This window comes from Trematomus bernacchii, unplaced genomic scaffold (assembly GCF_902827165.1).
Source record: "Trematomus bernacchii unplaced genomic scaffold, fTreBer1.1, whole genome shotgun sequence".
Lineage (NCBI taxonomy): Eukaryota > Metazoa > Chordata > Actinopteri > Perciformes > Nototheniidae > Trematomus > Trematomus bernacchii.
The window spans coordinates 6,268,369-6,284,373 of NW_022987342.1; the positions used below are offsets into that span (position 1 = coordinate 6,268,369).

The 16,005-nt window shown below is 43.6% G+C and overlaps 1 protein-coding gene across 1 annotated transcript in view; it reads left to right on the plus strand.

Moving 5' to 3' along the window:
- Positions 1-16,005, plus strand: part of neurl1aa (neuralized E3 ubiquitin protein ligase 1Aa) — a 54,258-nt gene that overhangs the window by 26,088 nt on the left and 12,165 nt on the right. The window contains exon 4 of the mRNA XM_034128248.1: positions 11,857-12,585. Within this exon, the coding sequence (XP_033984139.1) occupies positions 11,857-12,585 (729 nt within the window). The remainder of the gene's footprint in view (positions 1-11,856; positions 12,586-16,005) is intronic.

Below are 16,005 nucleotides of genomic sequence, written 5' to 3' on the forward strand. Positions count from 1 at the left end.
CATATGGAGCTACTAAAACCCATCGATAAAAAATAAATGAGGGTTTAAGAATTACTTAACTCAAGCAACTAAAAGCAAGAGGCTGGATTTGATCATTTGAATCCTATCAGTACATATAAATACTGTCACTGTGACGCCACCAGTGAACTACCATTTGTTAGCCTATTAACCTTGGCAGTCTCCACCTTGTTTTGTTTTTCCAGAAGTGACCTTATTTGGACAGGACTGTGGAGGTGGAAGAGTGAGGAAAACCACAAGTTGTTTAGCAATGAGCATCCGTCATTTACATTAACTCTGTTGTTCATTGGAATGCAATTTTCTTTCGCTAGCAAAAAAACGTGCCTGAACAAAATGTGTTTACAGGAAGAAATGAACAGCTGGCTCCTTATAGTGTGTTTAAATAAAACTGAATGCTAAACAACATGGTAGCAAGCTCTCAATCACAAGGAAGCCCCTTCCTAGAGCATATCCTGCTGTATTGTTTAGTGAGGTAATAAATCAATGGAGTCGTAGGATAATTTCCCAATGGTATTCTACAAGTAGTCATGATCCATTGTTAATATGAAAATATCATATAAATACTTTTTTTTTTTTAATCTTGTTATTCACGTGTTCAGAGCAACGTCTTGCATGTGCCTTTGTATCTTGAGATGTATCATCTGTTCAGCATCCTGAGGCTGTTCTGAGGTCAGCGAGAGTTAGAGAGCAAAGGATGACCGCCGGGCGACATTTGAAAAGGCTTTGATGTAGAAAGATTGGAATAGTATAGCTATATCATGTGATAATCCACCCCCAAAGGATGCCACAGGGACACATCATACATGACAGGAACAAGAAGTGCAAGGATCATTTAGTGGTTTCACACCCCCATGAGCATGATGACAGCAATTTAAGAATTGTCCCTCCTACATTCCAACCTGCTAATGAAGTTGAACAGAAAAGTTATGTGGCATTGGCAGCAACTGCATAAATGAATGAAAATAGGCAAGTATACTTGAACACATTCATGTTTAATGGCTGTACCACAAAAAACCCCACTGTGCTCTGCTGAGGTGCCTGAGGTAGCAGGTCCAGGCCTTCAACGGGTAAATACAATGTTGTGTCGGTTTGGCAGGATAATCTTTGGGGCAGACTGAAGCGGTCCCCATAGGCTTGAAATCCAACAAGCCAGAAAAGCTAGCTTAATATATACCAATGTCCCGGCCCCTAAGGTTATCTGTCACTCTCATATGTACACACACACACACACACACACACACACACACACACACACACACACACACACACACACACACACACACACACACACACACACACACACACACACACACACACACACACACACACACACACACACACACACACACACACACACACACACACACACACAGGCACGCAGCAGAACTTTACTTGACATCGGGAGAGAGGCTGAGTTAGTGAGTAATTCCAGCTGTTGTGAAGCCAGCAGGACTCAGATTGTATGAGTCAGTCAGAGTGGAGCTTTAATCAAGAGGGGCCCTGTGTGGGACTTCCCTGAAGGACAAGAGAATAAAGTCTGATTGCAAAGCCTTGAGGCTACTAACACCTTTCAACTGGGCAGACTCAGAGAAAAGCTTTGCCAATCTAGCTGTCAACTCAGCAGCAAAGCAGTTCATTTAGTCCATACAAAACATAGTGTCCTGGAAGAGAGGCTATCTCTGTAGTCCATCAGGAAAACTGTGTGTTAGAAACACGAGAGCTGTTATGAGTGATCCTCAGGTGATGGATTGAATTACACGTTAGATCTTGACAGAGGAAAGAGGTCCCATTGCACCATTAGGAAGCCACTTTTTTTGCTGTCACTCTATATGATTGGCGGGCTGATTTTACGAGGAAACTTTTGTAAAATACACATTTTTATCAGAAAATAGGATGCATTTTTCTTGCAAGCATTACCTGACACTCAAAGCTCTTTCTTTAAAAATAACTCTGCCTCCTCCTCCTCTCTTTTCATGTAACTGTTGATTGTTTGCAGGACGATTCACCATTGATTGTATCAATGTGCCTTTGTGTAAAGATGACTGATGTGGGCTAGGTGAAAAGGAAACGAATCCTGGAATCTAAAGGGCTTCAGCGAGAGTAAAACAATGTGTGAAGGCTTGATGGATGAAGGCGCGGCCGTCTCCGACTCTTTGTTTACGTCTTTCACAAGACGCGTGAGGAGAGCTAGCTTATCTCTGACAGCGAGACGGGTCGTCCTGTTCGAACCTTTCACAATGTGTCAGTGTTGGCGAGGCTAAAGTGAAAGATGTCATCTCTGATAGAAATGACATCAATCCCGTGTTCTCGTGACAGCCGGTTTGGTCAAAAGCAGTTTTTACTTGTGCTTTGATGTTTCCCTTTACGGATTCTGCAGGTGCAGAAAACAGCGACCAAGAACTAATCCAATGCAGGACTTGTCAAGCAGCATTTAGCGCTGAATATGTTAAAGCCTGGAGCCAACAAATACAGTTAAACAATATAAGGAAGACAGGTTTAAATATTGTTATATACATGAAACTTCTTGTAGCGAGTGATAGGATTACAGTCCTTTTATAAACCCTCAGACATATTATGCATGACTAGCTAATCAATCACAATCAGCTATAGAGCATTGTTGTATTAACGTATTAATGACATGACGTTTGCACTAAACCGGTCAGTTAGGGTTAGCTTGTTGGTGTGAGGTTGGACTGAAATGGGGTGAGATAACAGGAGAGTGTGTGAGTGGATAAGCACAGTCTTCTTCAGTGGCATCATTTGGTTTGCTTTTCTCTTCCCACGTCAGTTGAAACGGTTTTCTTTAGCCCACAGCTACAGACTAATTACCATGAAAAACTTACTGAATATCTAATGACAATTAGAAGAACTTAGCAAGGGACAAGATGAGAGACATTTTAAATTCAAACCTAATTAGGAAAGTCCCCAAGTGTTCAGAGAAACAAACACTTTTTAAATGTCACAAAATTCTAGGCTGGTAAAAAATATAGCAGGTTTTCTAAGGACACTTCACAAAGAATATTTGCAAGAAAAGAACATTTAATAACTTCTGAAATACTTGTGTTTTTGTACTTTGGGTCACTGGCTGTGCTTTGGCCCTCTCTCAGTACTATGCTCTGGCTCCTCTCCGAGGACTCCACTAACATGAAGTCATCTGGAATGTCAGAAGTCTATTAGGAACGTTTGTTGTGTTATCCAGCTCCGAGAGGGAGAGGCAGTCCAAGGTTCCCATACTTTTGGGATAAACCAATTACTTTCAGCAAAATGATGATTTGATTACTGCGCACACTTGACTGGCACTCGTGTTTAACTTGGCAGAACTCAGCCTCCCAGTTAATAGCAGCACTTACAAATCCTGACACTTCACATAGACCCTCCAACAAAAACACACAAAGCAGGAAAGATGGTGTAAATCTTTCTTTTTTGAGGAAATGTAGCTTATGTTGTGAAGGCATCAAGCAAAGCAGGATTGGTAACGTAGTGTTTCTTGGCTCGTGTTTGTCTACATATCATTTATGATGGCTGTTGGTCCGGGGGAAAAAAGGCCAAGAAGAATAAACTGCATTTGTATTGTTTGGCATTGAGAATTGAACATCACTGTGGCTTGGCTGGATACTCTAAATTACTCTTCAAAGAATCATATCAGAAGCTATTATTGTTATAGTTTCATTTTGAACTGTACGAGTAGTGAGAAATTCAACAGATTTACATTGGTGGTAAACTAGAGATAACTTTAGGATTTGCGTGGAGTTTCCTGTTTTCTCCCAGGCTCAACTTATTTGAACTCAAAGTTCAAAGTGTGATGTTTGGTGAAGATCCTCTGAAACATCCAGCCATTACATATCTGTCCCCCTCATGCAGGGCAATGAATTCCATATGAACTGTTCCTGCTTTAACACATTTAGACTGAGACAAAACAAGTCACATGGTGTATTCTTTTCCTTTATGACTCAGTTCAAGCAAGTGGGTTAACCGTCATCAGGCCTGGTCACAAATATGATTACAAAATAAGGCAGACCTGTCAGTCATGTGCTTCTATTTAAGAAGCACATTTTATTCCTTTATTTTAACTTGGTTCGTTTTTTTATTTATTTTTGGACATAATTTCCATCCTATTGCCAATAATAACCATGTTCTCACTGAGCTAAGCACTACCTTTTAGGAGCATTACAACATCAACATAATCATTCTGATGGGGCAATCATAAAGGTTTAAAACGAACCCTGATTCTAGTCAAACTTGTATATTAGAACACGTTTGACTAGAATCAACCGCTAACTGCTACTAGCTAAGCCTGCGCTATGTATGGGGTGCAAGGTCTCCAAGCAAATCAAATAAATCAATTTCATTATTCCCATAAGAAATGAACCATCAGATGAATCTATTTGTTGTAAAATTGTAAAAACAAATGTTGGTAAGTCTGAGATTACAATGTCGAAAGTAATATTAAAAGGGTTATAAAACCAAAACATTGAGCAAAAAGACTCGGTTAACTAATATAAGGGGGAATTGGTGACGGTCACTATCCATTGTTATTGTTGTTGAACCAGTTTTCTATAAATATGAATAATAGCAAAGCTGTGGACACTGTGTTGACATGTCAGCCTTCTCCTAGTAATAACTATATCAGCCAAATGGCGCTTGTGCACAGGAATAAAACAGGGGGGCTTTAATGTAAGAACCTTATGATGGAGGTTATTAACGCGGAGGTCCTGGCATGCTGATTGGCAGAGGAGGGGCTGCACATGCTGTATTCTGCTGATGACCTAAGGGACAGGGCGTCTGTGACTTGACGGGCATTCAGCCTGGCTCTTTGTTAGGGCCATGTGTCGCCTCGGGGGCCTGCTGCTCTTTCCTAAAGCTACGGGTTCAAAGCTGCCGGGCCGGATCAGGGACTGGGGATTGGGCCAACGCCAGGGAATACAGAACATCCCAAACATCTAGCACAAAGACTCCTCTGACTCTTTCTCTCTTTCCACTACCGCCCTTTTCTCTGTCTTAGTAGTGTTCTGTCTCGGCCCCTCACTCGCTTGGTTGGTCAGTTTGCATTTCATAATCCCTGGGTTGGTCACTGAGCTATACACTGCATGTTTCTCTCTCCCTGTGCTGTCTCCCTGATTCCTTGCTCTATCTGTTCATAGCAGCCTTCTTGTCCATCCCTCTTGATCGTTTTTTGCGCCCACTTTGCCTCTCCCTTTTTTATTTTCTCTTCCTAGTTCCAGCTCTCTCTTCACCTTTGCTGACAGATAAAACCCCCCAGAGACTATGGATAAAGATAAGCCCTGTGAGATGGATTGTGTGCGTGAGACAGAGTAAATCCTGCCCTCAACCCCCCCTCTCCAACACTGGCTCAAACCCTGTGCACGTTGCGTCTGCTCGGGCTAGAAAAGCCACTAAGCCAGCCTCTGCCTCTATCCAGCTCCCCATGCTCAGCATTAGCTAACCTGCTTTCCTGCTATTTCCTAATCAAAAACACTTTCAGCGCGAGCCAATGCCTGTGTGGGCCAGAACAGACAGACCCCCCCCCATGTATTTGCAATGGATTAGCCCAACAGGTGCTTAATTATTCTAATCAAAAGCGCTCCGAGGAGAGAAAAGGCTTTCCAAATGGGTTTCAATTTTTAAATGTCCGTTAAAATAGCTGACCCATAAGTCTCACACTCCCCTGCATGAATTAATTAATGGTTCAGCCCAACAGGTGCTACATTTAGTTTGAAATTCAATCAGTGGAGAAGTGAAGAATCAGGTGATGAATCCCCCCCTCCCCTTCCTCAACCCACCCCAAAAGGCTCACAGTGTCAGCAGCTGCATCTTCCATGGCCCCATTACAATGTCCTCCTACATGAGAGAAGTGAACACACACACACACATACACATACACATACACACACACACACACACACACACACACACACACACACACACACACACACACACACACACACACACACACACACACACACACACACACACACACACACTGTGTAATGCAAAGTGCAAAATTCTGGCTTGGGCCAATGGGAGTGAGCATCTGTTAGAGGTGGGTTTGAAAGGGACCAATAGGACAAAGGGATTGTATCAGCTAAAAACGCAGGTGCACCACGATTAGCGGGCAGCAGCTGGTGAGGTCACAAACAGATCTGGACACACACACACACACACACACACACACACACACACACACACACACGAGTACACACACACGAGTACACACACACACGATTACACACACTCACAAGCTTTTTCAAATGCATGATAATGTCTGTCCTCCATGCTGACAATAAGCATTAGGAAGTCGTAGTGCCTCCATCCCACAAGCCTTTGAGGAATAGAGAAGCACAAAGCACAAGCCAAGATGGGTTTGAAATGACGACTCTTTGAAATGTGAGCAAGGTAAAGGGAAAGGACAGGATGTAAAAAGGAACATAAACCCTCTGAGAGGCTTTTTCAAAATAGCTGATAAAAGACACACACAGACACACACACACAGACACACACACACACACACACACACAGACACACACACACACACACACACACACACACACACACTGAGTGATGATTAGATAACTCTCCCCCAACACTGCGTGGACTGAGAACCTGACGCTGGTGGTGTTAGTCTGATAAGTAGACCTCAGAGCACATTACAACCACTGTGAACACACACACACACACACACACACACACACACACACACACACACACACACACACACACACACACACACACACACACACACACACACACACACACACACACACACACACACACACACACACACACACACACAGCGAGATGATTTGAGCTTGTTTGGATCCAGTGTTGTCACAGGCCGCCTCCCCTCTTGGCTTTACCTCTCCTCCCCTGAGACGTGTCATCATCCTCTCAGCAGCTCTGGTCCTCTCGATGTCCCGGAGGTCTTACAGCAGCGTCTGTCCTATCGTAATCCAATTTTGGATGGAGTGATGGGCAGCAGAGAAATGGCTGGCTCTGGAAAACACTCACACACACACAAATGCAATTTTATTGGGTGATGTCATTCAAATCCTCCAATAACTCGGAGCGAGTTGGCTGCCGCCAGCTCGGGCATCAAAATGGGTTTGTGCTTGAGCAGTTAGCATGCCCGCTCCTCTGTCTGCGGCCAAAGGAGCAGCCTTCCCTAATCATCAAAAAGCCCGAGCCACATTGAGGTTTCTCTACTTCATTAAAGGCCTCCCTTCAGCAAATGGCTTTCTGATCGCAGAACTGGCATAAAATCAAGAAATGGACTACATGGAAGATTGAGCCGTTCTATTACAACTTTACAGCCATACGTTGGAGGCTCTTTTCATTTCCTCTTAGTTCTGGCGTGGGTTTTCATGCAGTCCATAAGGGAATTGATAGCAGAGGAAATAGTAGATGAAATCCAAGCTGGCTGGCCATCTTCGGCTAGCCTCTGGGACGCACGGCTAACTGCTGCACACTTCTGAGTAGAGAGGTGTTTAATGGTTGATTAGCAGTCTTTGTGAGTTGCCCTCTGCACCAAAGGCTCCATTTGATGCCTCTCTGAAAAAATCAATTAGCACAATTACAAGGCCTTAGTTCCATTAAACATTCATCACAAAGTGCCGTGCTCGGGGCGAAGCAGCTAACATTAATTGACGGCTGACATGACTTTGAGGCAGCAGCAATACCATCTCTGATATAGAGATATAGAGAGTACAAGGGCTCATCAGACAGCAGTTCAGTGATGATGCAAAACAGCAGACACTTCACTGCCATGGGATCAAACACTTAGGAGGTCGCTGTCATCTCCAGTTAAGTTGAACACATTTGCAGCTTGATGCTTGATGTCAGCCACTGTCTTTTTTTATTTAAATACCTATAGGGGACTGTAGAGTTTTGGTTTTAAGACGTGGAGTTGGATCTTTGATTCTGGAATGATTCCTCTAGGGTTATATGGTACCATGGAAATGGGTATTTCATCCAAAAGTGACACAAAATGTGTACAGAAATGTTGGTGTTAACGACCTGTTTATACTTTCCTTTCTTTATGATTTGTTGTCTAAAGACTAGTTTTGACTTTTCAAAGAAACATATTTGTTGTGCAGTTGCTCGTAGTTTATTTACTGTAACTTTGACATTAGTTAGTCATATATGGGCTGGCTGCCTACAGAACTACCTTTACTCACTGAGAAGTCTTTGAAGTCTTAATGAACAAGCCCATCAGGGTAACACCTTAGGGTGACAAATATATACTCCTTTTATTTTATTCATTTCAGGTACAATGTAGACCTGACACTCTTTCACTTCCTTGATTATGTCATCGTGTACTTCAGAATAGTTTAATTAGCTGCAACCATGCACACCACAGCCATTGAGTTAGTTACAATACATAGTCTCCATCATGTAAAACTAGAGTCAATACTGCATTGAGTTTGGAATGAAACATGTTCTCTTGTGTGTTGCATAGTACATTACTGTATGATCTGTGTACATGTATGTGGACTTCTCAAATCAAGGGCAAATCATTCATTTATAGACTAAATAGGATTGGCATTTCCAAACAATATTTTGGCCACTGATGAGTACTCTGAGTCTGGGTCTTGCTCTGTGTATGACCCTTGTCCTCATTTGACCTAATTGGTGTGACCTTGGGGCTGGGTTTTTTGGGGAACTTATTGACCTGCCTCTTATCTTAGATGTCTTTAAACAAAAAGATAAACCACACTATTTCAATCTACACTTTCTTTTTACCTTAAAAGTTGTACACATGCCTTTCCCTAAAATCAATTCTAAATGAAATAGTCTTCAATCATCCCATGGGATCTAGCATGAACCTTACAGGTAGTGATGTTACGTATTGCGCTGAGGCTTCGGAGCGTGTGTCGAGTAATCGCCGAAGCTTTTTGTGAAGCATGTATCGAGGCTTGTATCGTTTTGGGCCAGTGACGTCATCGATGACAAACGAAGCCTCGCTGCCTGTCGATACCACGTGACTGCTTCAGGAAGTGCTTTAGATCGGATGAACCACAACGCTCATATTACCCATGGATGTATAATAAGAACGATATTACCCCTCCTGTACCTGGGCCCGGTGACACGATGGAATCAAGAGAGCTCAGACCCTCACTTATATAGAGGTCGGAACATGTCATAACGTATAAATAAATAAAAGCATAAATAAATGTAGGAATAAAAACATGAATAAATAAATGAATAAATACAGGAATAGGATGCAGTGTGTTCAGATAGATTCAGTGTGTGTGCTGTGGCTCAGCTGGAAAGCAGTTGACTCACATCCGCAGGGTCCCTGGTTCAAAGACTGGTCCATAAGTCTTTGTTGTTGTTTATAAAAGCTACAGCTAAATGAGATAATGTAGTTAATAAATGTATTCTTTGATATGGTTTAGCCTTTCTCAGGCTACAACATGGTTACGTTTATGAATATTATTAAGGAATACAAATCCCTCTTTGCAATGTTTACCAGCCTCCTTAGGCTTTTCAATCACAATCATTAAACTGGAATAAAAACAATATTGTTAACATGAAAATATGATTTAATGTTCGTTGTTTACAGTTATTCTAAGGCTTTACTCATTGGGAACTCGGTATGAGATAGAGCACACTGTTGAGATGTCCAATCTGCCTGTTTTACACACTTTGACCACCAGGGGGTTTGTGTTCAGATGAAGCCTATGATCAAGCCTCATGAGATGAACCCTTTTGCGCACCAATTGGCTGGAAAGCTTCATAAGGCTTCATCTCGCCATCACTGTATCATCATTGCAAGAGTAGCAGGGAGAGTTCTAATGTGTTAATAAAATATAACTTACTGTCTGAGTCAAAAACAGGCCGGCAACTGAATTTCATCCAAGACAAACTAGGAATACTGAACAAAGAAAATGTAAAAACTAAAGAGGATCATTAGGCACAAGATTGCTCAATTCACAGCACAACAATCAACAAAGGAACTGGGCTAATATGAACAGTAGGGATGGGTATCGTCTGAAATGTATCGATTCCGATTCTGCTTATCGATTCCGGTTCTTATCGATTCCCCGTTTCGATTCCAAAATTGTAAAAGAAAGAGGTCAAACGTTTAGATAACAAAAATATCTTTATTCTTTTAAGCTTTAACTGAAATGTTTACAAATGAAAAAAATACATGCAATACAAATGTATTGCACAATAGCTGTGCTTTATTTTAACTGAGCTATGCCTGTGGCAAGCTATTAACAGGCATTACACTGTGCCTTGTCTTTTTCTTTTTTAGTGTAGTGGAGCCTCACTTTAGAGCGTTTACCGCCATCCATCTTTGGTGTTATGAAGTGACTGAGCTCGTGAACTGTCTACGGGAGGGCGGGGGGAGCCTCGCTGCGGGGCAACTGTGGACCTCTGTCGCCTGTCAGCGCAACTTACATGATGCCGTTTAAAAACATTAAGGGCGGGGCCGGCCGTCAGCGTACCGAGCCGACCGTCAGCGGCCCGCTGACGACCGGCCGTTCTGTGATTCTCCAGAACACACAGATGGCCAGTCCGCCCCTGTCACCGGGTCGCCGCGGCGCAGACGGACCCGGTGGAATACAGGGTCTACCGCGTTTAGGAACCGTTAAGCAGAACCTAAATTGTGTATTTTGTATGGGTACCCGGTACCCAGCATTTTCTTATCGGTTCTCATCTGGAACCGAGTTTCGGTTCCCAACCCTAACAGTGAGTGACTAATGGGGGAGTGGGAGCAGGTGTGCAGGAGGTCAGGTGACTCCAGGGCTAACGAGGGACAGGTGGGTAGCCCCCCCCACCCCCCCCCTTGCATACCCACTGTTAATTGAAACTAAGAGGTTTATGTTGATCCAGGCTCTCAATTCGTGGTCAGATAGAGGGGCCTAAAGTTGACCAGGACTCCAGAGACAGTGAGCGGCTGGTCGCTGTCTTTCATCATTCCCCCAGCCTCCCCTTTTTTGGTCTCAATTGCTCTCCTCCATCTCTTGCTTTGACTGAGGAGGGTCTCTTAGTATCTCCATGACCTCCTGTGTGGGGGGGGGAGAAGAGGTAATCATCTCTTTCGTCCCCGTCTCTTGGTTCCTCTAGCTGTCAGTCCTTGTGTGTATTCATCACACAACTCACTCACACCAAAACTCAGAGTAAGTGGGGTCTCTGTGAGAATGGCAGGCTAATTTTACCCCCGCAACCAGGCCCAGAAGAGGGAGGTGGGGCCGTGAGGGAGAGCACATTTAGAGGTGTTATTTTGAGCAACCGTGTCGAAGCGTAGGATGAGTTTTTAGGTAACCTGAGGGTAGCTTTATCAGAGGTGAAGTCATGTGTGTGTGTTTATTCGTGTGCAGGTGACTTCTACTCATGCTATTACAGGCTGATATCATTGGGTAGCTGTAGAGTGATCCGTACTATGGATTGCCAATAATGCAATCAACACTCACCTTAACAACAGTGATAAATGCATTTTTTGCTAATCTACACCACGCAGCTTTTTCTGTCTCAAACTACTGTCGACGATTCAGCCCTCTGCAGAAATAGGAGCAGCATATCTTATCTTTAAACACACTTTCTGACAGTCTCATTTGCAGCAGCACTGGGTAATTACAAGTACCCTACATTGCAGACAACTCGTGCGACTGAAGTTAAATTGCTCTCTCCTTTTTGATCATTATCTTGTTGTCAGACTAGCAGCACATTCAGCTCTTCTTAGAACTGTACGCTCTCTATTGGGATTCAGCTGACTGCTAACTTCATCATTCGCCACAGGGCTCGGGCAAATTGCTAATCAAAGTGAAACACGGTAAGCAATATGAACTGCTGTTCTTGCTCATTGCCATTTCCTCTTCTCTTCCCTCTCTCCAGACAGTGAGATTGTTCCTCCCGACTGCCTACGCCCACGCTCCTTCACCACGGTGCGCTCGTCCTCTCTCCGCCGAGAAGCAGACGACTCCCGCCTGTCCGTCAGCCTGTGTGACCTCAACCTTCAGCAGGAGGACGGACGCAACGCCCACAATCACTCCCACCGCCACACCCTCCACCTGGCCTCAGCCTCCACATCCTCCACCTGCCCCATACCCCAGAACTCCCTCAACTCCCAGCAGTCCTCTCTGCTGCCGTCCGCCCTGGAGAGCGACCTCCACTTCCACCAGCTGCGTGGCGCCCACATTAAGACGCTGGACGAGCAGACGGTGGCGCGATCCGAGCACGCACGAGAGGAGCGCACCCTCGTCTTCACCAACCGGCCCCTGCGCACCGGAGAAACCGTCTTCATCAAAGTCACCAAGTCCAGCCCTGCACGTTCGGGGTCTTTGTCCTACGGCGTGACTTCCTGCGACCCGGCGGTGCTGCGGCCCAGCGACTTGCCCTACAACCCCGAGGCTCTGGTGGACAGGAAGGAGTTCTGGGCGGTATGTCGGGTGCCCACGCCCCTCCAAAGCAGTGACATCCTGGGCTTCTTGGTCAACCAGGAAGGGGAGGTCATCCTCAGCCACAACGGCACCAATGTGGGCATGCAGGTGTGTGTGGACAACTCCCGCCCACTCTGGATGTTCTTTGGTCTCCATGGGGCTGTGACTCAGCTGAGGATTCTGGGTAAGCAAGCATCACATGATACAAATTAGATACTAAACTAGTGCTGCAGTCGAATAGTCCATTTAGCTTAGGAACCTTCCTAACGGAGTGAAATGACCCGGAGGTCCCTCAGTGGCAGCCATTATAAGTGCGGTTCAAATTCTCTAGATGATAGGAAAGGAGGTTTCAAACTTCCTTTATAACCTCCTTTAGCTTAGGAACCACTGGACCTCCCTAACCGAAAGGAGAGGAGAAAATGCTGCCCCACAATGCCTTGCAACCGCAGCATTTGCCGTCACACAACAGTCGGCCGTTCACGGAAACAACCGATTATGACAGAGAAATGATATCATGAAAGTTACGGTGCTTATTAAGCTTTTTAAAACGTATGTGGTAAGTTGCCAAAGTGCTTTGTTTTGAACGTTCATCAGTATTATAATCAAAAGGAGAAATATGAACGTTAGTTTTTACTGAAATGATCAAATAAAGTCAACATTTCACAGTCTTTACTGAGCTGTGTGGGGTTTGTTCAACTTTTAAAAGATGTTTGAATGGTGATATACACAGTGATAGATGTTAAGGACTAACGTTTATAATAAATACATTTGTATTTATTTTAAGATCTTTTCATACAATCATATGTATTGGGTTGAATTAATGTGGACCGGAGGGTGAGGGTGACGTGAAGTTTCACTTTCCTTTTTTATTTCAATTCCAACTTTGTTCATGAAGAATTTATGTTTCTCTGTTGTTCCCGTTCATACTGTAAAGCATAAAACAACAGCATCAGAGCACGGTGCAGAGTATCTAGATGCGTTTACAGTAGTCTGCCGTTCTTATTATACATCCATGTTGTAGTCCGCTGTATAGAAAACTGTAGTTTCCCCTCAGCAGACGCACATTTATGACGTCTGCTGGCGCAGCATAAATACGTCGGATAGTGAAAGTGCAGTCGGATTCTCTAAAGCACCGCAGCCTCTTCTCCTAAGTCCTTTTGAATTCTCTTATCCACTATTCCTTAACCCCGTGACGTTTCACACAGAGGTCAAGGAATAGACGATAGGAATAGAGGATAGGAGCTGATTTTTCGACTGCAGCCCCGGTCTTCCAAAGTACTTCAAGGTCACCTATAATGCAAAATCCTCTTCTTCATGTCTTTTCTACATCAACATGTGTCCCCTCTGTGGAAAGAGACTCTGAAAGTTTCAGGAACAAAGATTATCTCTCTTTTTGTCCTGATCCATTTATATAAAAACCTGTCTGAAAATGAGCTGATCAGATTTTGGCCACTTTATGATTTCATAATGTTGTTTTGGATTGTGTAACCATTAGCCAATCACCAACCAAGGTAACCCCCCCCCCCTCACCTTATCACCTGAATCTCCTCCTAGAGCACCATTGTGTTCTTTTTAACCAAATATCTCTCAGAGGGGCGTGGGGAGGGGCTCCTTATTTTCATCTAAAGTAACAGACAGAGAATCAGCACTTTTGAAACAGGGCTGAAACAGAGGGGATTATGGGATGCTGCAATGCATGATCTGTTTGGTATTGCGAGCCAAACACTTCAGAGACATGTTTTGTATATATCCTATAATATACTGATGAAAAACAGTATAATAGGGGACCTTTAAAACATGATATAGTTTTGGATTGTGGGGGACAGTAAAAAATGGTCAATATCGATACAGAAGAGGCTACGATATCCAGACATTTAGTCCCTTTTATAAATAAAAGGACTGAGTTACACACTCCCCAGAATGCAACCACTAGCTTGTGTTTGCTATACCCTCTCTGCCTGATAAATGCCTTGCATCTGTTAAACTCCCTTAGTGGCTTTCTAACTGTTAGTTTATTCTGTTCTAAAGCCTGTCAGAAAAATGTGCCAGATATTGGATTTTAAACACACAAATATTGATCGTGAGCTTTTACAAATCCAGGATCAGTCAGGCCATCTGTTGTTACCAAGCCCAAGCTAACATAACCCTAAAGACATCATCATGGGTTATTTTTTCAGACTTTAGAAAGCTCCTCCAGAGTCACAGAAAACATTATACAATCTCCTTACAGGCTATGTGGTATTCGTTCGGAAGAGAAAACGTTTAAACTTTAACACACTTAGGCTGGTTAAAACGACCCAGACAGCCCATCCATTTCATAAGGGGTGTTTACCACCAGAGACTCAACTTTTGTATACATCCATAATCCGGCCTCTGCGTTGCTCAACATTATTATTATTTTTAGCTTATTTCTACGTAGCATAAAGGTGCAAAACCTGCATTTTGTTTGAAATACTTTGTTCTACAATGAACATTGAACCTTGAACACTCCTGCCTGTAATAGAACAACTTAATTCTTTTGTTGACTTTGAGACAGAGGTAGCACAAAGTCAGCCCACCCCCCTAAATTGGAGGCAGGTGTGTAAACAGACCCCAAAGTAGTAGTAGCATTGAAGAGATGTTTACATTCTACTTACAGTATAATGCCCAATAGGGAATAAAGTAACGTTTTACTTGAATGTTGCAAAGCAGCAAACAGAGATAAAGTCAGTTGGAGCAGTCTCATGATGATAAATGTCCGACACAGATTAAGTACAGTGAAACGCTTGTAGTGTTAACTTCCTTTGATATACCCCTTCTGTCCTTAAATGAGTAATGAGCCCCTTTTAGTTCCTTAACCACATGTTTTATCGTGTGATTAATTCCTCTTCAAAGAGTGATTTATTGTGAATATAATCATCCATTCAGCCAAGGATGGATGGGGTCAGGAACCAACAGATCAGGGTATTGATCTTTATTTGGCTGGTGAACTTTGCTTAATTTGCTTCAATGAAATGTTTTTCGCTAAGTGTCGATTGTTTTCAAAAGAATGCCAATTGAGGCCAACCATGTCTTCCCGTTTAGAAAATACAGCCACGGTCATGGACAGGACAAAGGGGTCAAGAGGTTGTTACTTTGTTTGTCTCAGTATTTACCGCAGGTGTCTTGAGACAGGAAGCGTCTACGCACATTAGTAGAGAGAAGTTAATGCTCATGAGATGAAAAACAGGAAACAGAGGTGGAGAGGCTGCGGGAGGGAGGGCTGTGACCCGCACACAGCAGGGACAAGATGTATCTGCGGGGGGGGACACTTTGCCTGTCAGTGGTGGGCCGTGATGCTTCATTCACGCCCCGCCAAGCATATTGCCTCCCAACCAGGTGCAGGCAGCTGTTGGTGATCCTGCTATGTTCATGTGTGCCTTTCTGAATGTCAATTGTTACGTTACTGTCATTAAGCTTGAATCCAAGGCGATTTACATCATCTTCAATACTGTAGAAATGCCTACGGGAGCAATATGGGGTTAAGGACAATTTGACATGTTGACTACATGGCTGGTGATTGAACCACTGAACCACTGATTGGTAGATGCCCATTTAACCCCCGAGCCCCCGCATCTGCCTGAGA